The 25,477-nt window shown below is 37.3% G+C and overlaps 1 protein-coding gene and 1 pseudogene across 1 annotated transcript in view; both read right to left on the bottom strand.

The window, feature by feature from the left end:
• Window positions 1-16,193, bottom strand: part of CDC37L1 (cell division cycle 37 like 1, HSP90 cochaperone) — a 21,478-nt gene extending 5,285 nt beyond the window's left edge. Inside the window, exons 1-6 of the mRNA XM_068973541.1 lie at window positions 15,980-16,193; window positions 11,952-12,233; window positions 8,867-8,960; window positions 6,155-6,270; window positions 5,681-5,803; window positions 1,847-2,011 (exon numbers count right to left, since the gene is read on the bottom strand). Coding sequence (XP_068829642.1) covers window positions 1,847-2,011; window positions 5,681-5,803; window positions 6,155-6,270; window positions 8,867-8,960; window positions 11,952-12,233; window positions 15,980-16,111 — 912 coding nt within the window. The 5' untranslated portion in view covers window positions 16,112-16,193. The remainder of the gene's footprint in view (window positions 1-1,846; window positions 2,012-5,680; window positions 5,804-6,154; window positions 6,271-8,866; window positions 8,961-11,951; window positions 12,234-15,979) is intronic.
• Window positions 16,194-18,556: 2,363 nt separating this feature from the next.
• Window positions 18,557-18,891, bottom strand: LOC138081392 (large ribosomal subunit protein eL33 pseudogene; annotated as a pseudogene).
• Between the last annotated feature and the right edge of the window lie 6,586 nt (window positions 18,892-25,477).

The raw sequence follows: 25,477 nt of genomic DNA on the forward strand, positions 1-25,477 counted from the left end.
CCCAGGGATCGAACTTGATTCTTCTGAATTCCAGGTGGGTTCTTTACTGCTGAGCCACTAGTGAAGCCCTAAGAACCGAAGAGACTTCAAAAAACAAAAAGCACTCAATATACCTAACCTAATGTACACTTAAATCCCACTGATTACCCCATATTCTCATCCAGTAACATTCTCAACACATTTATTGTCTCAGAGACCAGTTCTTCCCAAGAGCACACAACTGAGCATGTTGTCATAATTCTAGTATATGATTCAACAACAGTTTATGATGTAGGTGAATGAGCAGTGGAGTAGGACAGAAATCCAGGATTAGAATAATAGCTCCATCACTTACTGTATTGACTTCAAGCAAGCTACTTAACCTACAGGAGCTTCACTTTATTCATCCATAAAATGAGTTTTTTTGAGAAGATTAAATAAGATACCACATACAAGTGTTTTGTAATCTATAAGTTGATATATAATAAAAATAAGTTGTTATTTTAAGCTCTTCTTCCAAATCTCCTCTCAGTTGACAACTTGATCCCTCGGGTTGTTTTCCATCTTATCCATCCCTCAAGCAGGTGACTGTGTTTCTATGGCTCTAGCTGAAATCTTCTCTTTCCCCTCTTATGTTTAGAATCAGCAGCATCCTCAAAAGTCTCTTTTTTTCCTCTGCATTCATTATGTGACACCTTAGTTTTAGGAGGTTTATATGTTGGACTTGACAGTGACTTAGTCATAAAATTTCTTAAAGACTGCGTACCTGTTGGGCTACTTCTCAAAGAACTGCAGAGATAATCATCACTTTATTAAAACAGCATTAAGAGGTAATCTGGGGACAAACTGAGGGAGAATGTTGCTTACATGTCTAAGGGGTAACATGACTAATTATTTAAAAATCAGATTTTCTTTCTTATTCTTGAGAATTATATTTTTGGCTGAGTTAAATATGATCAATTACTTTCCTTAAATTGTCCCTTTGGCCTACAAGTAACTGGACTAGTGAAATTATAGCTATACAGTCAAGGCAATGAAAATCTCAATTCCTACAACTCTTTGAGAATTAAAAATAAATACAGGTCTCTCTTCATACTGTCTTCTGAGTGAAGTCTAGACTTCCCTTTCACTATGTAGGCAACAGGCTAAAATGCTAAAGCTGGTCTGAAAATGAGAGATGACTGGTTCAATTTAAATGCTACTAAAACTAAAATGGGCAGCAACTTCCTAGTGACAACTTAAAATTGTAATTCTAAGTAGAATCAGGCAGACCCAGTGGTCCAACTTCCTCTTTTTAACATAAATTCTTTCACGCTCGTGAGATAATTTTATGTTAATCTAATCACAGACTTCTAAGATGCTTAAACAGTTGACCAATATTACCAGAAAGAACAGTTCAGTGTAAGTTACATTAATTTGTACTAAAATGTTTTATCTGGTAGGCAACACCAACATTTAAAAAGATAATACTAATAAACTCATGCAATAAATCACCTCAGTTGCTACTTGGGTATATGCTCGGAGCTAATCCATCTTCAATTCTTAACAGTATAGTTCTACTCAGGATGGGATGTTGGAGCCATCTTAAGAAGTTTATGACTTAGATGATCAATAGATCACATGTGCCCTTAAGAATGCTTAGATAGTCCTCATCTCTTCTATATTTAAAGGAGTAGAATTTGGTGTCTCTCTAAAATACCTAAGAGATGGATAAAACTTAATGCCAAAACATGGCATGAGATGAAACTCGGAGTTATCTTTTGAGGCAAGAATATTTAAAATGACCACACATACAAGAAGAAAGAGAAGTCCAAAAGAACAAATATTATGTGAATATATTTATAAAATATTTACTTTTTCAACTTACCTGTGGTAAGGACTCTAATAAACCTATAGATCCAACACCAGAATGGGGAACATGATTCTGAACTGTCATAGGCTGAAAATTTGGTGATTGAGAATAAAGTCTGACTCTTGACTTGAAAGCTTCAAGTTCATTTTTGAATGCTTCAAAATAACCTTCCTCTTCTGCCTTGAAAAAACAAACAAAAAGACTTATTTTCAAGATTTCCAGACCACACAGTAAACTCTAACAAAGCATATACCAGGCCTGAAGTGGAAGAAGTAAAGATGAGGTGAACAGTTTAATGTAGAAACCACCAAGATCTCTGTCAGATTTCTGAAAACTGCCTGTTTTATATGAATATTATAGATTGGTTTGTTTCATTTCCCTCTGCTTCAGCAAAATAAAACAAACTAATAAGAACCCTTCTTTAGACATACACACAAATGTAATGAAATAAAGTAGGCTTCCTCTGTATTTCTCTTGATTTATCTGTATTCCTGATAGGATCCAAAACAGTCCTCATTTAATCGCTCACATTCTTCTCTCCTCGTCCCACTGCCAAGCAACAGCCAAGGGATATTCTTTAAACCTTCTAATTCTCTGTCAGTTAATACAGAAACACTTACTACCTGTTGTTAGTAAGTCTCTGACCCTAAAATCCCTATTTGTTAAAAGCTAAAAACCAATTAAAGTCAACATTTAACTTTGGTATGAAAATACCTTACTGTTTTAGTTACGCAAGTACTTTCTTTTAAGAATATGGGAAAAAAAAGTACAGTGAGTTATGTTGAGGGAGGGGAATTCTCTCCATAATGTATACAATATAAAGAAAATTCTTAATGCAAAATATCCTTTTGGCAGTAGCCTCCATTTATAAATATTTCTTTTGCAGATTAAAAAAATGACACAGAGCACATCCTACACAATAGAACATAGGTTTTAAATTCAAGTGGTGGAAAAGATTTTGTCAAAGTCTCATTCCTGAATTATCACTGGGTCCATTTGTCTGCAGTGTGATTTTTCTCTTTAATGTAGTTTAGGTTGTGTAACTGCATTAAAACCTATGGATTAGTTATTAGCATCAATATCTATACAAATAATATAATGTTCTGTGCTGCTATTCTGTATTTTTTTTTAATGAATTTAGGAGTCATTTCTTTATAACACTTCACTTTATAGTCAATAAATGGTACTTAGGGAGACACGTGCAATGTTACCCTTCATATCCAAAAGTAATCCTTCTGAAATGGTTATGTAACAAACCATTAAAGGAATCAAGTGACACAACTCCTGACCTTACTGCATGCCTAAACCCTAGGTATTTAGATCTAGAGAGACTTGATTGATTTTCGTTTTATTAAGCAACCTATGGGTCACTTGCTCAATTTCTCTATGCTAACTTCATTTGTAAAAAAAAAAAGTAATTATCCTTATAAAATGTTATGAATGTTTAATGAGTTAATCCATGTGAAGTGCTTAGAATACCTTTCCCAAAGCAAATAGTTCATGAAAGTTATTCCTTAATTAAAAAAATACTAAGAACAAAATGTTAACATCTATGGCTTCAGAGTTGTTCAGTTCTATTTTGTCAAAGTATTATAAATGTCAAAAAATACATATTATATGACTATGTTCCATCATGCTATTAAACACTAGTTCATACATATCCTTTAATGTAAGATGAAGAAGAAACTTTTTTTTTTATTGCCTGTGTGTCAAAATTTAAAACAGTCATCAGAAACCTAAAATACCAACTCAATCATTTACTCATTAAAACTACTGTTTGGGGAAATTTTCCTATTTTAACAGTAGAAGTGGAAGGTACAACTTCTGCCACACTAAAACATTTTTATAATTTAAAAATACAATGTTTTTCTCTATTTATAAAAAGAAATATGTTCATTGTAGTATATGAAAAAGAAAATGGAAACCATTTGTAATTCTACCACTCAAGTCTAATCAAAATTAAACTTCTGGTACATTTTCTTCTAATTGTGTATGCTCAAATGTATCAAATATGCAAAAAATCACGTAAAATATATATGTACAACTTAGAGGGCAAAAATTCTACTATGTACCCACAAAAATTAGGAAACAGATCAATACTAGTATTTTAGAGATCAGTTTCAATAATGAACATTTCCTCTCTCTCTGAGGTCACAACAGTGACTTGTCAATCACTCCTTTGTCTCTTCAGTTTTACTGCTTATTTATGTACCCCTCAACAATATATTTACTTAGTTCTCCTTGTTAAAATATAAAATACTTTAAAAATAATAGCAGATATTTCATTCTGAGACTTGTTTTTTTTCAGTTTCTTGTTTTTTTTATCCATGCCAATGCTGATTAGTATGTTACTAAATGAATATACCACAATTTATTCATTCTACTGTTAACAGATACTTGGGCTATTCCCAGACTTCTTGCTACTATGAACAGTTCTATGAAGCACATACACAGGAGTTTTTCCAGGCCATCAATTCTCAAACTTTACGGTCTCAGGACTGCTTCATGCTCCTGAATATTGTTGAGGAACCTAAAGTGCGCCTGTTTATGTGGGCTGTATCTATCAATAATTACATGTTAGAAATTAAACTTAGGAATTAAATATTAACTGAAATATAATAACAAACTCATTACATGTTAACATTTTAAACATATTATATATATATATATATATCTTTAAACTAAATTTCCAAAACAATTTAGTGAGAAGTCTGGGCTTAAAAGAAGATAGCTGTACTCATACATCTGCTTCTGTATCAATCCAAGCTGCACACTCACACAAGAAGGAGAGTGAAAATGACAAATAACATCTTAGTATTATTATAATTTTGACTCAGGGCCTCTAGAAAGGGTCTTGAAGACCCTTGAGTATCCTTGGACCACATGTTGAGAAATTTTTTTCGAGGGTATATATCTAGGACAATTTCTGGCTGTTGGCACTTGCCTTGTTCAATTTTACAACAAAATCTTCCAAAGTGGTTACACCAATTTACACTCCTATAGCGGAGAAGGAAATAGCACCCCACTCCAGTACTCTTGCCTGGAAAATCCCGTGGATGGAGAAGCCTGGTAGGCTGCAGTCCATGGGGTCGCTAAGAGTCGGGCACAACTGAGTGACTTCACTTTAACTTTTCACTTTCATGCACTGGAGAAGGAAATGGCAACCCACTCCAGTGTTCTTGCCTGGAGAATCCCAGGGACCGGGGAGCCTGGTGGGCTGTTGTCTATGGGGTCGCACAGAGTCGGACACGACTGAGGCGACTTAGCAGCAGCAGCAGCAGCAGCAGGCAGTTAATATGAATTACTATTGCTCTACTTCTTATACAACTTTTAAATCATTACTAATTTAGTCAGTGTGAAATGTCGATCTTTCTAAACATATTTATTTTTCTTTAATATAGCTGACATCATCCTAGATATATATGTGTGTGTTGTGTCTTTTCACTTAATAGCAAAGCATTTTCTCAGATTAAAAATACTTCATATAATTTTCATATAATCTTGAAAGCTGGATAATATTCTATGAACTACAGGTTTTTTATTTTCTCAAACCATTCCTCTAATTTTCCTGAATATATACATTCATGTAAATGGGTCTCAAGTTCACATAATGCTATATAGTACAGGCTCTTAAAATCTAAATTAGCATAAAAACAGCAATATAATTTTTCTTTTCATTATAAAATCTCCAGAATCTAGCCTGTGGCATCCTGGTTGGATGGCCTCCTTTGATGTGTATGGACAAAAAGAGGTTTCAGCTAAACCTAACTTTCCCATTTAATAATATCAAACAGCAATTATCCTTCAATAAAAAAATAAAGAAAATAATAATACCAAATAGCTACTTACTTTGGCTTTCTGGAAAAATAAGCGAAAACATCCTCTTGGATCCACATTACAGTTTTTGGCCATTTCCATAATAAACTGCATTACAACTGCTTGATGTGCTATTTGTTCCATCAGAGCCCCTTTCTGAAAATAAACATTAAAATTACAAGAAATATACTTAATGTTGTGATTACTATTTGGATTTTTAAAACATGAGTTTTTAATAGGTTTAAAAAGAAAAAGGTTTATAGTATATGGGAACAAGAGAGATGAGGGGACAGGAAGGCAGGGAAAGCACATTGGAAAAACGTTTCCCTATGCTAACTGAAATAACTAAAGAAAGATGCCAAGAGTAAGCTCAAGCAGATCTTGAAAACAAAACAAAATTGGAATTCCATTTAATGACCTTCCTGCTTACATTTAAAGTAATGGGAAAAACAAAAAGCAAATCAGCATTCCACTAAGGTTCTCAGAAATTCAAGTTTCACATGATACCTGTTCAGCTTCTAGATGAAAACACCATAAAATAAGATATTTAGCAGTTTCTTCACATACAAGGTATGGATGGTCAGACAAAAATCTCTGACTATCATCCCATCGACTTAACATACCTGTAAAACAAGAATTAGGCCATGAATGTCAAATACTTTCCTCCTATAAGCAAAGAAATGGCATTTTAAAATGATTCTCTTTAAAGACAGCTTGTATTACCATAGAAATGTTATGGTAAAAGAGCAAATGAAGATAGGTAATAAGGCAATACCAGCATATTGGAAATAGCTTTTAAAATTCACAGCAAATTTTATTTCAAATAATTTGTCAGGATAAAGTACAGTGATTGGTTTAAAGCTATAAAAGCCCTGTATCTAGGGAAAGCCCAAAGTCCCAGGCAAATAGACACGGCTGGTTGGTCATTCTAGGCTAAAGCTAAGTACAGGTCACTTCAGGAGATTCAGTATTATTTATTCATAGAATACAAATTTTTCTATTGGAAAGATGGAAAAGAAAGCAAAACCTTTTGTTTCAAACCTTTACTTTTCAAAAGTAAACTACACTGACCCAACAAAGACTTAATAAAAGATTCAGAAAAATTACATTTCCTCTTATTTACTAAAATATGTCTTATATAGTAAAATACTGCATGGGAAACCAATCCAGTCAGTGTTGTAATAGTAAATGTAGTTTAACCATTTTAGTCATGTTAACCATTTAATTATGATCACTGTTTAGGCACAGAAAATAAACTCTTTGTAAAGTTGGGTAAGTATATTTGGAAATGCTGCCATTTTGCTTCAAAATACCAAACTAATCCAAATGCTACTAAAGGTGTACTGTCATCTTTACCCAAATTAGTAAGAAATTTGGTCAAAAAGTTGACACCACCCAAGTAATCACAGAATCAGCAAAGTGCTGAGCTTTATTTAGACTCATCCAACCAAGAAAGTTATCCGAGAATCATCGTGGAAATTCTACAAGGCTACCTCAATAGTTCAGCAATAAATCCTTTCTCTAGACACAAAATGAACTTCTGTATGTTAAAGTTTCATATCAGAACATGAGTAAAAACAAAACTGAGGACAAATGTCTTACTGAGAAATACACAGTAACACAAGGAAATCAATTAAAAATAAATGATTTTTTCCTCATTTAAAAAATTGGAAAATAGCATTTTAGCATTTTCTCATAAAGAGTTTTACAAGCTTAGTTATTTCCCCAACACTTTGGGCACAGTGACTAGGTCATTTTAAATTCTGAGAAACATAATGATTATTTAAGTGACTTTAAACTTCTTCTCAAACTACAGTTAAAGAATTTAAGTAATAACTTCTAGGGGTCAGATCTAAAGAAAGTATAATCCTTATTTCTTATACCTGATGCCATAAAATAAATCCTATACAGCAATTTTGCCTTAGCTTTGTTACACTCCTGAAGAGGGAATATTTTCAACTCCATCAACTATTCAGAGAGACCACTGCTTCTCCTGTTTACTTCTCCATGGCAGCACTGTAACTTACTCAGGCACAAAATTCCTATCCATTTTGGTCTCTTTCGAAGGAAAGAGAATATATGAAAGGGTTAGTGACACTTGCAAGGGCCATGAAAAAGGGTGTCATTAAATGTTAAAGGTTTTAAACTACCTATTTAATAATGGAGACAAAATCAACTCTTGAAGATGATCATAGTTTTTCTATTTGTTTCTATAATAAATAATGCTGGAATGATAATATGTGCAAAAATAAACTTTACTTCTTCAGAAACTATTCTTGAATTAAACAGAATACAAGCTTATTTCATTTTTAAAAATAAAAAGTATGAGAAAAATTAACATATGAATAAACTACAAAAAAGAAAAACAAAAACTAAAGTAGTATCCATTATACTGACATAAGGATGAATGATGTTCTAAATACTTTGGGAGAAAAACACCAATAGAAAAAAGTCTCAAAATATCACTTAAAAAGCTTATTAACATATATTTACTAAATTGACACATTATACTCCCCAGTAGCATTTTCACTCCAGCAGTACTGTCACTGCTTATAATTCTTAGGACATATCACACTACTTCCCGACTCTGGCTTTGTACATGCTGTGGCTGCTGCCTTGCCTCCCTTTATCTAAAGGAAAGCGCCTATATGGTCCTCAATATCTGACTCAGATGTTCCCTCCTCTGGGAAGCCTTCACTGAAATCAATCCCCATCCTATCATTTTTGTCCAATAGAGAAAACTATTTTTCAGTTATTTGTATATGTATTTCTCTTACTTATTATAGACTGTATTCTACTACTTGTTATTTATCTGAATAACAGTTGAAGGATCTGCATGAATTGTACAGCATCATGTCCAAAATCTGAAAAACGCTAATCTTACAACAGTAAGATAATAAGATACTGAGAAAGCAAAGATGAAAAAAGACAAAAGCAGGGACTAGTTGGGACATGCAGAGTCTAGGTAGTAAAAACAAAAACGACAACCAGGTCTTAGAGGGCAGCATTATATAAACAGGTTGAATTTTTTGCTTTTTTTCACAATTCAGTTTACTCTGTCACTCTATTTTTTTATGTATAGCTCTAAAACAAGCCATAGAACTGTGCCAGAAGTAGCTATACAACTGGAGTTTGTCTCTGTTTTATAAATTCACCTTCTGTACATATATTTATGATACCAAACATTACAAAAGAAGGAAACTCAAGTAGTAGACTTACCAAAATGTCTAATTTTCTGCTCATGTTTCTGCATAAATGATTTTGATTTATCTTCATCTTCAGTTTCTTTTCTTTTATCTTGATTAATAAAACTCTAAGAAAAAAGTTTTGAAGTTAAAATTGAATATATTTTAAAATCAGATATATTCTAATTGGATCTTCTTTCTCAGATATTGAATGCCCAGCAATCCTCCTTATAGACATTATAAAAAGGTAATACAGTAAAATGATACCGTATCATTAAATTCATCTGTAAAACTCTATTTTAGAAATCACAGAGAAAAACAAATGAATTAACTTTTTTGTAAAACCAAATATGCCTATCAAAGGCAGGTATAGAAAGATCCTTTACATGCATAATTCATTTTTGCATTATTCATTTCCATTAAATATTTGCAACTCTAGTCTAATCTTTGGAGTTCTTGCTGGAAACAAACTCAAAAATTCAAAGATTATAGAGTATATTCACTACAAAATTTTTGATAAGACATAAAACTAAAATGTTATAAACTTTTCTTAGGAGAGGTAAATAGTTTGATTCTGAAATCACGTATAAATTTCTATTAAGGACGTGCTTATTTTCAGTTAAAGTCATAAAACAGACCAAGATGAAGTTTTTACTTGGCCACAAAAACTGGCAAAAAGTTTCTCAGAACATCATGTGATCACATTTAAACCTTGAGATCATCACTGCCAAAAATGGAAATCTAAAACTAGCTCTCTGCCAGTTTATAGTCAGGAAACACACAAGTTTATATATTTCAAAATAAAAGCATTTTTTTTCTCTTTGTATTCCTGCCATCTAGACCAGCACTGTCCAACAGAAATACAATCCAAGTCACAACTGTAAAGTTTTCTATCAGCCACATTAAAAAAAGAAACAGATGAAATAATGTATCTATTTAACCCAACATATCCAACACATTATTATTTCAACATATAAGCAATATAAAAATTATTAATGAAATATTTTACTTTTTTGGTACTAAGCCATCGGAATCTGGTATTTTACACTTACAGCACATCTCAGTTTGGACTAGCTACATTTCAAGCGTTCAACAGCACATGTGGCTAGCAGCTATCAAGTTGTCAGACAGCGCAGATCTAGACCTGTCCTCTCAAATCTCAAGCTCCCCAACAAAATGAATGCATGAATTTCAGCAAATGACTGGAACATAAAGACAGTCCTAATTAATTCTGGTACAAATGTGGGCTACATTAGAATCTAACTTAAGAAAAAAAAATAATTAAAAGCAGAGACAAAAATATTTTCTTTGTGTTGAGACAATAACTGTATAAACAAAAGAACACTGTTTTGACCATTTCATTATAAAAAGATCATTTTAAATAGTTTTGGGGTATAAATGCAAAACATAAATAAAGTAACACTTAAGGCACATCCCTTAGAACAATATACACAGAGATACTGAATCATTCTGTTAAATAATGATTCTATTGAGGGGAAAGAAAAATATATAATTTGGTACAAGCACAGAAAGTCTAGAAAGATATGACTCATTGTTATCAGAGGTTATCTCTGGAAAATGGGAAATGAAGGAAGCCTTTCAACTCTATTTTACAGGCCTATGTTTTGTTTTTTACAAGAAACATGTTATACTCTTACAATTTAGCTTCATTACAGAGTAAAGCACTGATAAAGCTAGTAGGACAGGACATTTACCTATGTGTATTACTTACTGCTGCAGCAGGACTAGAGCTAGTTCAGAGGAAAGAAATTAAAGATGCCTGGGGAAGAAGAGGCTTTTAGAGTGGATGCCAGAGCAGAAACAAGTAGTGTTACACACTACATCTAGAGAATAATGAAGGTTAAAGATAAAATGGACTTCCCTGGTGGCTCAGACGGTAAAGCGTCTGCCTGCAATGCGGGAGACCCAGGTTTGATTCCTGGGTCGGGAAGATCCCCTGAAGGCCCTGGAGAAGGAAATGGCAATCCACTCCAGCACTCTTGCCTGGAAAATCCCATGGATGGAGGAGCCTGATAGGCTACAGTCCATGGGGTCCGCAAAGAGTCGGACACAACTGAGCGACAGTACTACCTACTGAAGATAAAATGAGTGTGGACTTGGACAAGAATGAGCAGTCTACACCTGAGGCTTGAGAGTTTAGTACAAATAGAAAGAAGTACTACTTTACACATTTAGATGAAAATGACTTTATTTCACTGCCCACTCCTTTTTCAGATACAAAAGTCAAAGAATAAGGTCTATGTAATCCAGTGAGAAACAGAAGACTGCTTTTAATAAATTACTAACTTGGCATAAATATTTTACTACTCCTTTCAGCAGTAATGCCTGTAACACTAAGTCCAGATTACTATCTGAGGGTTACTAAATACATACTGGTAAATAACAGTGAGAAACTTTGTTTTACTTGATAAAACCAGTAACTACATTAGAGTTGGGTTTCCCAGGTGGCTCAGTGGTAAAGAATCTGCCTGCCAAGCAGGAGACATGGATTTTATCCTTCGGTCAGGAAGAACCCCTGGAAAAGGAAATGGTAACCCACTCCAGTATTCTTGCCTGGAAAAACCCACAGACAGAGGAGCCTAGCGAGTTACAGCCTATGGGACTGCAAAAGAGCTGGACACAACTTAGTGACTAAACAACAAAAAAATTGAAAGCAAGCTGATAAGCACAGCAACATCAGAAATTTCTGGTAACATCTGAGCTTTACCACATGCCAGGCCCCATGCTACCTGCTTCTATTATGTTACCTTGCTTAATCTTTATACCTGTTCTTTGTATCTGAGGAAACTGAGGCTTAGGGAAGTGATCTGCCCAAGGTTACAAAGCCAGGCTGTGACAAAGTTGACATTTGAGGCAGTCTGACTCTAGAACCCACATTTATATTCAGTGTGCTATGCTGCAGCCATATAATTGGATTAAGGACTACCAACATTAGATACTACTTGGGATACATGTTTCTATAACGATCACTTTTCCTAAACTGTCAAAATTGAATACTGTTTACAGGATTCTGTTGTTTTGTTATCAGATATGCACAACTGGTTTGCACAAACATTTCAGTCTTTCCTTATTTCAGTAGGCCCAATAAAAGATAATACCTTATTAAAAACATCCTTGCTAATGGCATCCATGTTCCACAGACACATTCTCTCTCTTTGTACTAGAGCCTCTTCTTTCTGCCGCCATTCTTCTTCCCGTTGCCTCAGTTCTGATATTGCTGTTTGTGCTTTGGCATGTTCCTGATCCAAGGACTCAGAGTTATGCAGTGCTAAGCTACCAAGTTTCTGCTGAGCTTCAGCGAGATTCCATTTACACGCCACAGAGCTCTTCACAAACTCTTTCTGCTTCTGGCAAGCCATTTCAATTCCATGGCTATACATCTGGATAAAAAACAGTATTTTTAAGAAATGAAGAAGGCAACAGAACAGGTATGCTTATGTAGAACAGTTCAATTTTCTACCAGTCAAGGATTTCTAAGATGTTTTTGGCACATAGGTATCCAGCCTTATGTGTCTGCAGTTACAATTTTATATTACAGGTCTTGTTTCATCACCTAGACGCTAAGCTTCTTCGTTGTGTCTCTCCCTGGACAACTAACAGCAACAAAAAGCCTGGCAACTAGCAGTGTCCTGCATACAGCAGGGCCTCAACAAACATTTGATTTATAGCCTTTATAATCCTGGAACAAAATAATGAAAACAAAAGCTTAAATATAGTTCATCATCTTATCAGTCAACATACTGAAAACCAGACCTTTAGAGTTTTGCTCTGCAAGTTCTTCACTGTGAAGAACTGCTTATTTAGAAGTAATCACTTCTTGGTTTTTATTTTCTTTCTGTATTACCCCAATCCTTGGTAATCTGAGAAGTTCTTATAGGAAATTTCTATTTATAACTGATTATATCAGATATATAATTTTTAACTTAATCCTAATAAAAATAGGCTATTTTTTAAATTAAAAAAAGTCACTAGGTCCACCCTGGTGATTCTGTTCTGCTAAGATGCTAAAGTACTTAGTTTTAACAATTATTCAACATCCACATGTAAAGCACCAATATTTAATTCCTTCTAATCCTCGGCTTCATAGAACAAAAGCTAAAAGCACATTCTTCATGATTTCTTAGCCAAAATGAAGACCAATTTCAAGGTAGGTATTCAGAATAATACTCAATCTATTCCCTTACCTGCATCACTATTCAAGCCCTTATAATTTCTCACTTTAATTATATAAGTATAGCCTTTCTAATCTCAAGCCACCCTCTACTAGACTTGGCGTGATCTAACAAAAATGATAATTTTACATATTCACAGTCTTGAGAACTTTTAAAGTGCAAACTTCGTAGCATGGCATGGTGCCTCATGATCTCACTTCCTATTATCTCTCTTGATTCAGCTGTACTCACTCTTCTACTCCTTTGCTTATTCTTTCCTTCTCACCCCCACCACTTCAATGTGGCTATCCCCCATCCCTAAACTCCCATCTCTATCCTAGATTCTAGCATCACTTCCCTTCCCTCTTATCCTGTCCCTCTCCACCAAAGTTATGCATACTTCTTTATGCATTTGAGTGCTTTCACACAATACTGTGCTTATTTACTCAACTATAAGCTTCTTGAGGGGTTAGAATTCAATAAATCTTAGATGAATAAATGACTCCTGACTTCTAGGAACAGACTAGTGGTGGTAAGGAATTCTAAGGCAAGTAGCATGCAAGGTTCCTCCTTTCTGGCTGAGTCTTCAGGCAAACTTAAGACTTATTGGGCAAATGTGGACACTTGGTATTCAAATGTTTTAGTTACTCATTTACCACATGGTCCTAGTCAACCAAGTATTTATTTTTACTTTTTGTTATTCTAAAATAGGATTAAGAATAATTGTAGATTAGCTATGCTTAAGAAGGAACTAGGAAGAGGAGACAAATGAACTTGTCAAATTTATTTTGTAAGAAAAGACAAATACTAACAAAGATGAGGACAAACGGAAATATCTTGCATGGTCAAATTATGCAGGACCAAATTCTCAAATCATTTCTCAAGTCAAACACAGAAATCTTATTTCCAAATTCTAAAACTGATTAATGTTTAAATTCTTCTCTAAAGACTATGTTTGGGCATTTGAGTTAACTATCCCACATGTATTGAGATGACTGATTATATTTAATAAACACAGATTTGAAAAAGGAACTGTTAGCATTAAGGTCTACTAATATAACTTGACATAAAAAAATTTCCAAACAGGATCTCTAAGTTCCAAATTGCATTTAATTAGATCTCAGAACTATACACGACATAAAGATGTCTAGGTTCCCTGTATTAGTAAAATTACACCAAGGCTGTTTTTATAGAGATTATAAAATGTTTATAAGTGAAATTAAACATTTGATTCTAAATATTCCAGAAAGAAAAATTTAAGTCATAAAACTTAAAGCCAGCAAGACAAATAAGTAGGTTTGTTGTAAATACATGAACTAAGTTAGGATTAGAAATCATTCTGTAAATTTTAGCACCAAAGTTAGTTTCAGCCAAATAAAGTTTTACATCACAGGATGGGCAGTGCAGTAGGTGGGAAAAAACACTGTACCAGGTTCCAGAAGTGGGTTCTAAACCAGGATGTGGCAGGATCTAATTCTGCCACTGACTAGCTACATGGTCTCAAGGAAATCACTTTTAATGAAGGAGATAAGCCTAACCATTCCTAAAATTCCTGTCAGCTAAATAAAGTTATAAATTAATACACAGTTATTTTTAGAATTCGGTTTCTTTTAGGTTACTCTTTAGATTCAATCACTATGCAGTGAAATTCTTGAGACCTTTCTATTCTCTCTATAAGCCTTCAAAATTGACAATGGCAGCTGCTGTTCATTCTTTGTCTCTAGCTCTGTACCACATTCATTACATGCTTATATAACATATTTTGTATATAAAGATGACAACAGCGATCCATAATTGGTGAGTGACTATCGACTTATCAACTATCATTCTGTCCTCCTAAAAAATGTCTTGTACTTTCCCAGTGACTGGCTGGATGGAGAACAGTCTGTGGTTATGAAACAGCATTTTTCTCTTTGCAGCCAACCAACCCTGTGAGCTGGGCTTAAGATCAACGACCCTACACTTACTGGAAAACAAGTTAAATCACTCATTCTCATTAACAGCAAGATAAGTCTAGAGAAAAACTATTAACTCAGTTAAGCCTTCAGGGATCCCATTTTGTAAGAAGGCTAGAAGGCAGATACCTAAACTCCATTTTATTTTACTTATTAGTGTTTAGTCAGTGATCCTGAAATATACTCTGAAAACAGGTTACGAGAAAAACCAGGACTAAGTGATATGAGCACTATATAAACACTCCCGAAGGTAGGACCTAGAAAATCCTAAGCGGTAGTATATCACATCTGGATAAGTTTCAGAGAAAAAAGGCTTGGCTGAAAACCACAGGAAGCGGCAGGAATCTGAGGGAAAAGTCTGAAGGAAAAGGAAAAGGCTTGCCTATATGTTTTTAACTGAAGAATGGTACGAAGCAAAACTAAAATCATAAACTTAAGGGGGAAATGGTCACGCGAATGGCCGAGATTTACGCCAGCATCAAAAGCAAGGTTTGCAGAATTTGCTCAGATGTCAAGTCAGTAAAATAAATTGGACCTAAAGTCTTTAGTAAGGGGCTCAGAGAATTATTGAAATACAACCATTCACTGTTCCCATCAACTGTGCACAAATATTAGAACCTTCAAGAGAATAAAGTGCTCGGATAAGAGCAGGCACAAGAGGACAAAGGGTCAACATTATAGACTGAGCTGTCCTAAATCTGGGTGCCATCAGAAGAGGGGTGGGGGAGAGGAATTTCAAGGGTGAGAAATTAGCCAAGGTGAAAAAGGTGTGTGTGGAGGTGGAGGTTGGGAATATATGGCCAGACCCTCTTCGAAGAACTCAGTAGATGTTACAAAGCGATGGGATGACATCAGGCCCCCGATGCCCGGGGTCGGGGTGGGTAAAAGGGGGAGATGGGGGCTCAGAACAGGGTCGCAGAGACAGAGACCTCTGCGGGCCTGGTGACGACACCTCCCCATCCCCCCCACCCCCACCCCCACCCCCACCCCCACCCCGCAGAACACGGGCTCCCTTCTCACCTGGGTGCCGCCTCCCGGCAGCTGCGGGCAGCGGGGAGAACCGGGGGACAAGTCCAAGTCACTCTCTTCCTCAGCCTCACCCTCTGCCCGAGGGAGGCTCCAAGGTCCTGGCGGCGGCCACGGCTGCTCCATGTCCGGCTGCCCGCGGCTCTATAACCCCCACAGCCAACGGACTTGGCGCGAGTAGAACCCGCTGCGGGGAGCCAGCCGCCCCAGCCTGCTGGGGCCGTTACCCAGAATCCCTCTGCTAGCCCCGACGCCGACGTACGCGCAGCGTTAGTCCCGGCCGCGCAGCTGGCGGACGGCGGAAAAAGACGGACTCCACTTTGTGCATCACTTCCGGGTTGGAAGGCGGGGCCGTGGGGGGTGGGGTCCCGGGGCTTAGAAGTAGGGGTTGGGTTTGGACTGCTCTGTTGTTTAGAACTTCTTTTTATGAATCCTTTCAGCGGTGCTGATTTACTCTCCCTGGCTCTGAGGGTCGTGTCGTATTAAATACTGGTTATCTGGAGTTTCTTACGCAGTAAACAGTGGGTCCTAGAAGGTCCAGAGAAAGTATTGTTTAAAACCTGCAACTCATTCCCGTACTCATTAAGGATATGTAAACCAGTGTCTGAGGCGGGGGTTGAAGTAAGGGGCGGTTGAAGGGAAGAGAATTTTGAAAAACAGCCGATTTTCCTCTCATTTCGAGTTACAAGCAACGAGGATTCTGCGAAGCTTGACAGGGAGGAGGAGTATGCCAAAGATAAAATACTGAGGGGCTTAAAAAATACCCCTAATGATGAGTACCACTAATGACGAATGTATAGGGAGGGATTCCTTTTATTTCTAGATATGCCCTTTAATCGTTAAGCTTTATCCCCTTTTTTTGAGGCATGGGTCTCCTTAGGCCCTGCATGCCGAAGGTCACAATTAAATTTTAAGGGGAAGAGGTGGGGTCATCTCAGGGAATATGACTTGAAAAACTTTTGCAGGTTTAACAATCAGGCATTGTTGTCCTACTTAATAATAGAGACCCCCAAAATAATTAAAGAACCAAATAAAAATAACCAGACGCCATGTTTTCAATCTTTTGAAGTTTGTTAACACCGGATGTAGACAAGATGTGAGGAAATGCTGTTTAGAATATCACATGTGTAACCTTTCCGAGGGGTAATTTGACAGTATCAGAGGTTTAAATGCTTTGATTTGGCAGCTTAATTACCGGGAAACTATCCAACAATTATTTTTGTACCAGTAACCAGTGATATATCCACAAAGGTGTTTATTATAGCTTTTTTTTTTCTTTTTTTTTTTGGTGGCAAGGAACAAAAGGAAGTATATATAAATGTGCTGGTATAGAAATATCTCCAAAATGTGAGTAAAAAAGGCAACTTTCTTAGATGTATATTTATATAGCTATACGTATCTGTCAAGACACAATAATTCAGTTTGTGTAAAAACAATTTGTATGTACACATGTGATAGAAAGTTCCTAGAGGATAAACAAGAATTATTAATGATTACTCCTGGTGGGTAGGGCTGGGGAGGAAAGTTTCTGAGAATCTTTACTTTAAAAAAAAAAAGTTAAAAAATTTTGGCAGGGCCAAAATATTGCCTCAGCAATATGTGGGATCTTAGTTAGACCAAGGATCTCACCCGGGGAAACTTGCTTTAGGAGTTTTATCCACTGGACCGCCAAGGAAGTCACTGAGCATCTTTACTTTCTACTTTTAGCTTTCCTGTACTATGCTGCTCTGGTATTTTCCAATGAATGTATGTTATACCTTAATAATTAATTACAAATGAAGGTTGAGGAGCACTGTGACTGAACCTTTTGAGTTTAGGAGGGAAGGCCTAGGAAAAAAACGTTACAGCGCCTAAAGTATGAAGGGAGAGGCTTCCCTGGTGGCTCAGACGGTAAAGCGTCTGCCTACAATGTGGGAGACTCGGGTTCGATCCCTGGGTCGGGGAAGATTCTCTGGAGAAGGAAATGGCCACCCACTCCAGTACTCGTCTGGAAAATCCCATGGACGAAGGAGCCTGGTAGGCTACTTTGGACACAACTGAGCGACTTCACTTCAAAGTATGAAGGGAGAGAAGAAAACAGCTTCACTCACTTGTGACTTTTTATTACTTGAAAAACTTTCAGTGACTTACCCTTATATATCATTGGCCAGAACTGGCTTAAATAAATTGTGATTCATTCCCTGGAGCTAAATGCATCACCACCGATGCAAAACTGGGGTTCCATTGGCAAAGAAAAAGAGCTTATGGCTTTTAGGGAGGCAATCACGTTGTCTTCCTCAACACTAACCCTGTCTCAGTTCAGTTCAATTCAGTTCAGTTGCTCAGTCGTGTCCGACTCTTTGCGACCCCATGAATCGCAGCACGCCAGGCCTCCCTGTCCATCACCAACTCCCGGAGTTCACTCAGACTCATGTCCATCGAGTCCGTGATGCCATCCAGCCATCTCATTCTCTGTTGTCCCCTTCTCCTGCCCCCAGTCCTTCCCAGCATCAGAGTCTTTTCCAATGAGTCAACTTCTAGTGCTAGCCTTTTTTTTTTTTTTAAATCCACACTTTTATTTATTTTCAAGAAGTTTAAATTCTTGAAGGGTACAGCATCACACGAATTCTGTGTCCAATGGCCTTAGCAGGAAGATTGCTTTGGAATTTGGCACGAACCATGCCACTGTTTCCATGAGCTCGAGTGATCTTTCCCCAGATTACTCTGGTTTTGTTAGGTTTTCCACCAGGAGTTACTGTGTTGTTCTTTGCTTTGTACACATAAGCACATCTCTTGCCTAAATAGAATTCAGTTTCATCTCGAGCATATACACCTTCAATTTTCAGGAGAGCAGTGTGTTCCCTTTGGTTCCGTAGACCCTGTTTACAGCCAGCAAAAATTGCCTTGGACCACAGCCTTCCAGACATATTTGTCGTTTTATAGTGCTAGCCTAACTCTTGAGTGTCATTTCTTAACTTCCTCTACCCCCTGCCCAAGTTTCTCTTAGTATGCTCACTGGCCTTTCAGTTCCTCAAATATATCCATTTCTTTCCTGACTCCTGGCCTTCCACATGTGTTGTTCCCTTTGCTGGAGTATCTTTGCTCTTTAAAAGTCTTGTTAGTGCTCATGCTTTTCTTTTTAGATCTTATCAACTATCATACCCTTAGACTGACCTGTCCATTGAGTTGCAATTAGGTTCTTACTCCCCCTAACCTATAACTTTTGATCTCACCTCTAACTTGGCATTTCCTCCCTAGTATTTATCACAAGGTTATTATCTTACCTGTATTCATGTATTTATTTTATTTCTTACCCAACTAGTAGCTCAGCTGGTAAAGAATCTGCCTGCAATATGGGAGACCTGGGTTCAATCTCTTGGTTGGGAAGATTCCCTGGAGACGGGAAAGGCTAACCACTCTAGTATTCTGGCCTAGAGAATTCCAGGACTATTCCTGGACTATATAGTCCATGGGGTTGAAAAGAGTTGAACATGACTGAGTGACTTTCACTTTCACTTTGTACCTGACTAGAAAGAAAGGTCCACAAGGGCATAGATTGTTTCTTGTTCACTCTTGTACCTCCATTGTCCAGAATGGTACCCAGCACATAATAGGTACTCAAGAATACACAGAAGAACTGTACAAAAAAGATCTTCACAACCAAGATAATCATGACGGTTTGATCACTCACCTAGAGCCAGACATCCTGGAATGGGAACTCAAGTGGGCCTTAGAAAACATCACTACGAACAAAGCTAGTGGAGGTGATGGAACTCCAGTTGAGCTATTTCAAATCCTGAAAGATGATGTTGTGAAAGTGCTGCACCAATATGCCAGCAAATTTGGAAAACTCAGCAGTGGCTACACGACTGGAAAAAGATCAGTTTTCATTCCAATCCCAAAGAAAGGCAATGCCAAAAAATGCTCAAACTACCGCACAATTGCACTCATCTCACACGCTAGTAAAGTAATGCTCAAAATTCTTCAAGCCAGGCTTCAGCAATACATGAACCGTGAACTTCCCCATGTTCAAGCTGGTTTTAGAAAAGGCAGAGGAACCAGAGATCAAATTGCCAACATCTGCTGGATCATGTAAAAAGCAAGAGAGTTCCAGAAAAACAGCTATTTCTGCTTTCTTGACTATGCCAAAGCCTTTGACTGTGTGGATCACAATAAATTGTGGAAAATTCTGAAAGAGATGGGAATACCAGACCACCTGACCTGCCTCTTGAGAAATTTGTATGCAGGTCAGGAAACAACAGTTAGAACTGGACATGGAACAACAGACTGGTTCCACATCAAGGGTGTATATTGTCACCCTGCTTCTTTAACTTATATGCAGAGTACATCATGAGAAATGCTGGAGTGGAAGAAACACAAGCTAGAATCAAGATATCAAATATCAATAACCTCAAATATGCAGATGACACCACTCTTATGGCACAAAGTGAAGAGGAACTAAAAACTCTCTTGATGAAAGTGAAAGAGGAGAGAGAAAAAGTTGGCTTAAAGCTCAACATTCAGGACATGAAGATCATGGCATCTGGTCCCATCACTTCATGGCAAATAGATGGAGAAACAGTGTAAACAGTGTCAGGCTTTATTTTTCTGGGCTCCAAAATCACTGCAGATGGTGATTGCAGCCATGAAATTAAAAGATGCTTACTCCTTGGAAGAAAAGTTATGACCAACCTAGATAGCATATTTGAAAAGCAGAGACATTACTTTGCCAACAAAGGTCCGTCTAGTCAAGGCTATGGTTTTTCTGGTGGTCATGTATGGATATGAGAGTTAGACTGTGAAGAAGGCTGAGTGCTGAAGAATTGATGCTTTTGAACTGTGGTGTTGGAGAAGACTCTTGAGAGTCCCTTGGATGGCAAGGAGATCCAACCAGTCCGTGCTGAAGGAGATCAGCCCTGGGATTTCTTTGGAAGGAATGATGCTGAAGCTGAAACTCCAGTACTTTGGCCACCTCATGCGAAGAGTTGACTCACTGGAAAAGATTCTGATGCTGGGGGGGATTGTGGCAGGAGGAGAAGGGGACGACAGAGAATGAGATGGCTGGATGGCATCACGGACTCGATGGACGTGAGTCTGAGTGAACTCTGGGAGTTGGTGATGGACAGGGAGGCCTGGCATCATGCGATTCATGGGGTCACAGAGTCAGACACGACTGAGCGACTGAACTGAGCTGAACTGACTGAATGTGTGCAGGATGGATGAATAGGGAACAAATGAATGGAAACAAGTATGAAAAGCAAGGTGTAGGATTACACACAGGTAAAAAAGGGTAGAATGGGAAAAATTATGTTTTGGTAGGAGAAGATAGGATGGATATAAATAGCCTCATCTTAGCCATGGCTGACTTTGGGGCCTAAATCTTATGCCCAAGTACAGCAGATACTTTTTACAGTTCTTGGAACTAAATCAGACTCTTTCCTGCTTTCTTATATTGGATAATATAATTCCTTGGAAATTGCTTTTGGTCGTAATTAGCCTGTTACTTCCATGGACATAGAACTAACCAGATGAAACTCAAAGGAGCAAATTAATTTTTCCTGAATAGAAATTACTTTACAATGGAAAAATATAGATTATGTATGTAGTCCAGAATGCCCAAGGGCAGTCCTTGTGGAAGGTTTTGTACAGTATCATTAAGTAAGTATTGAGCCTACAAATGCCAGTCAGTCAAAGCAGAACCCGAGAGTAATATGAGTTTGACTCATGCACTCTGATAAAAGTTTGGGAAGTAGAGCTTGTGTAAGTCTGATCCGAGGTGACTTCAAGATTGTTAAAAGCTGTTCAATTGCAATTTAGTTCCTTCCCTACAAGCATTCCTGATTCTTGGGAGAAATTCTCAAGAAGTATGTATGCTTAAAGAAATACTCAAATTGCCACCCTCTTTTTTGGCTATTCATGCGGAGACTATGGTTCTTTAATGCATTACTTCTTTTTAAAATTACTTACAAATAATTTTCTTATGTTATCTGAATTTAAGGTAAATAGATCCATCATGTTTTCTCTTTGAGTTTATGTAAGACTTCTGTTGGGCTTCCCTGGTAGCTCATTGGTAAAGAATCTGCCTGGCAGTGCAGTAGACACAGGTTTGATCCCTGAATTGGGAAGATCTCCCTGGAGAAGGAAATGGCAACCCACTCCCCAGTATTCTAGCCTGAGAAATGCCATGGACAGAGGAGCCTGGTGGGCTACAGTCCTTGGGGTTGCAAAAGAGTCAGACAGATTTAGTGACCAGCAGCAAGACTTTTGTTGAAGGGAATTCATAGTAATACCACCAAGAATCCTCTTTTGATGGGCTATTTTAAGACAGTGAAAGTTACATAAAGATATGATTACTTTTCCTATTTAAGTATGTGTTAAAGATTTTTAAATTGTTACTATGAATATTTTTAAGTACACAAAAGTATAGAATTATAGTATATTCCTTATATCCATCACCAAGTTAACAGTTATCAATATTTTGCTACATTTCCTTTATTCATTTTATTTATTTGTGAGAGTATTTGGAAACAAAGCCTTAGACATGAGATCTTTTCTGCAACATACTTTAATATTCATCTCTAAACAGTGTTGATATTTGGCTTCCATAAACAAAGGGACATTATCATACCTATCAAAATTAATTTTGATTAATTAATTAATTTATTGGTATTATAGCCATAATTAAATTTCCCCAAAAGTGTTAAATATTCTATTTAAGTTGATTTGTCTAAACAGTGTTCCAACAGAGTCCACATATTGCATTTGGTTGCCAGAGCTTGTATCTTTTAATCTAGAGCATTTCTCCTTCTCACTGCCATTTTTTTTTTTTTTTAATATTGTTGACTTGTTGCAGGTTAACTGGGTTAGTTGTCTTATGGGATGTTTCACATTCTAGATACATGTGTTTGCTTTCTTGTGATGTCATTAACACGTTTCTCTATCCTCTCTGAAGTTAGCTCTAGAGCAACACTGCTCAATAGAAGTTTCTGTGATTACAGAAATATTCTACTTGCACTATCCAATACAGTAGCCACTCGCCATTGTGGCTATTGAGCACCTTAGAGGGGACTAGTGTGAGTAAGGAACTGAATTTTAATTTTTATTTAGTTTTAGTTAATTTAAATTTAAATAGCCATATATGTCTACCTTACTATGTCCTGCAGCTCTGGAGTCTCAATTGTATTCAACTTCACCTTTCGTGTCAAAAGTGCTTCCTATGAATCACATAGGAAGAAGACATGTGATGACACCTTTAGTAAGGGTGAGAGAGGTCACTGGGTTCATATGGTGACAGCCTGATCCCTCTAATATGAAGTTCCCCCAAAGGATGTGATTTTAAGATTTTTATAATATATATATGTATAAGCTTCATCTTTATGCAGTTTATGAGAACCCAGGAAAGAGCCCAACATAGCTCATTGAGCTCTTTTATATATTTATAGTAAACGCCAGAAAGGAAAACTTTTCTCATGTATATATCAGACTGTAAGAAACTGTTAAAAAAAACATTTCAGAGAAATTCCTTGAAGAAGGAGAAACATTAAAACAAAAATTAGTTCCTGAATCTTGAAGCTGGGCCTGCACTTAAAAAAAAAAATCAGTAATCTGGCATTGTGTTATTGCTGAAATAATCCAGATTGTTTTAGGTACTTGAGGTTCCTCCCCTCGCCCACCCCCTGCCTTGAAGTTATTTCTCACAAATACTAATGAACAACTCACTTTGGAAACTCAATTTGCTGGTATTCTTCACTTTGGCTAATGAAGAATTCACTGGCATAAAAGATTCTAGAGTCTAACAAATGTGTCTGAGTCCAGACATAAACTAATGGCCTGGGACAGGACACTGAAGATATTTCTCACTTTTTATTGAATACACTGCCCTTGTAGAGACAACTGGCTCTAATAAGTGGACATGAATGTGATGGAGAGAAGAGCTCCACTTTCCTTATCTGCTGCTTGTCAAATAACATGGGTGGCCCAATGACAATTACAGCTTCTTTTCCCAGAAAATGCAACTATCAGTTCAGTTCAGTTCAGTTGCTCAGTCATGTCTGACTCTTTGCGACCCCATGAATCGCAGCACGCCAGGCCTCCCTGTCCATCACCAACTCCCGGAGTTCACTCAGACTCACATCTGTCGAGTCCATGATGCCATCCAGCCATCTCATCCTCTGTCGTCCCCTTCTCCTCCTGCCACAATCCCTCCCAGCATCAGAGTCTTTTCCAATGAGTCAACTCTTCACATGAGGTGGCCAAAGTACTGGAGTTTCAGCTTCAGCATCATTCCTTCCAAAGAAATCCCAGGGCTGATCTCTTTCAGCATGGACTGGTTGGATCTCCTTGCCATCCAAGGGACTCTCAAGAGTCTTCTCCAACACCACAGTTCAAAAGAATCAATTCTTTGGTGCTCAGGCTTCTTCACAGCCCAACTCTCACATCCATACATGACCACTGGAAAAACCATAGCCTTGACTAGACAGACCTTTGTTGGCAAAGTAATGTCTCTGCTTTTCAATATGCTGTCTAGGTTGGTCATAACTTTTCTTCCAAGGAGTAAGTGTCTTTTAATTTCATGGCTGCAATCACCATCTTCAGTGATTTTGGAGCCCAAAAAAATAAAGCCTGACACTGTTTCCACTGTTTCCCCATCTATTTGCCAAGAAGTGATGGGACGAGATGCCATGATCTTCATTTTCTGAATGTTGAGCTTTAGGACAACTTTTTCTCTCTCCTCTTTCACTTTCATCAAGAGGGTTTTTAGTTCCTCTTCACTTTGTGCCATAAGAGTGGTGTCATCTGCATATCTGAGGTTATTGATATTTCTCTCAGCAATCTTGACTCCAGCTTGTGCTGCTTCCAGCCCAGCATTTCTCATGATGTACTCTGCATATAAGTTAAAGAAGCAGGGTGACAATATACGCCCTTGATGTACTCCTTTTCCTATTTGGAACCAGTCTGTTGTTCCATGTCCAGTTCTAACTGTTGCTTCCTGACCTGCATACAGGTTTCTCAAGAGGCAGGTCAGGTGCTCTGGTATTCCCATCTCTTTCAGAATTTCCCACAATTTATTGTGATCCACACAGTCAAAGGCTTTGGCATAGTCAAGAAAGCAGAAATAGCTGTTTTTCTGGAACTCTCTTGCTTTTTCCATGATCCAGCAGATGTTGGCAATTTGATCTCTGGTTCCTCTGCCTTTTCTAAAACCAGCTTGAACATTGGGAAGTTCACAGTTCACGTATTGCTGAAGCCTGGCTTGAAGAATTTTGAGCATTACTTTACTAGCGTGTGAGATGAGTGCAATTGTGCGGTAGTTTGAGCATTTTTTGGCATTGCCTTTCTTTGGGATTGGAATGAAACTGAGTTTTTCCAGTCCTGTGGCCACTGCTGAGTTTTCCAAATTTGCTGGCATATTGAGTGCAGCACTTTCACAACATCATCTTTCAGGATTTGAAATAGCTCAACTGGAATTCCATCACCTCCACTAGCTTTGTTTGTAGTGATGCTTTCTGAGGC

Source organism: Capricornis sumatraensis, chromosome 6 (assembly GCF_032405125.1).
Source record: "Capricornis sumatraensis isolate serow.1 chromosome 6, serow.2, whole genome shotgun sequence".
In the NCBI taxonomy this organism is placed as follows: Eukaryota; Metazoa; Chordata; class Mammalia; order Artiodactyla; family Bovidae; genus Capricornis; species Capricornis sumatraensis.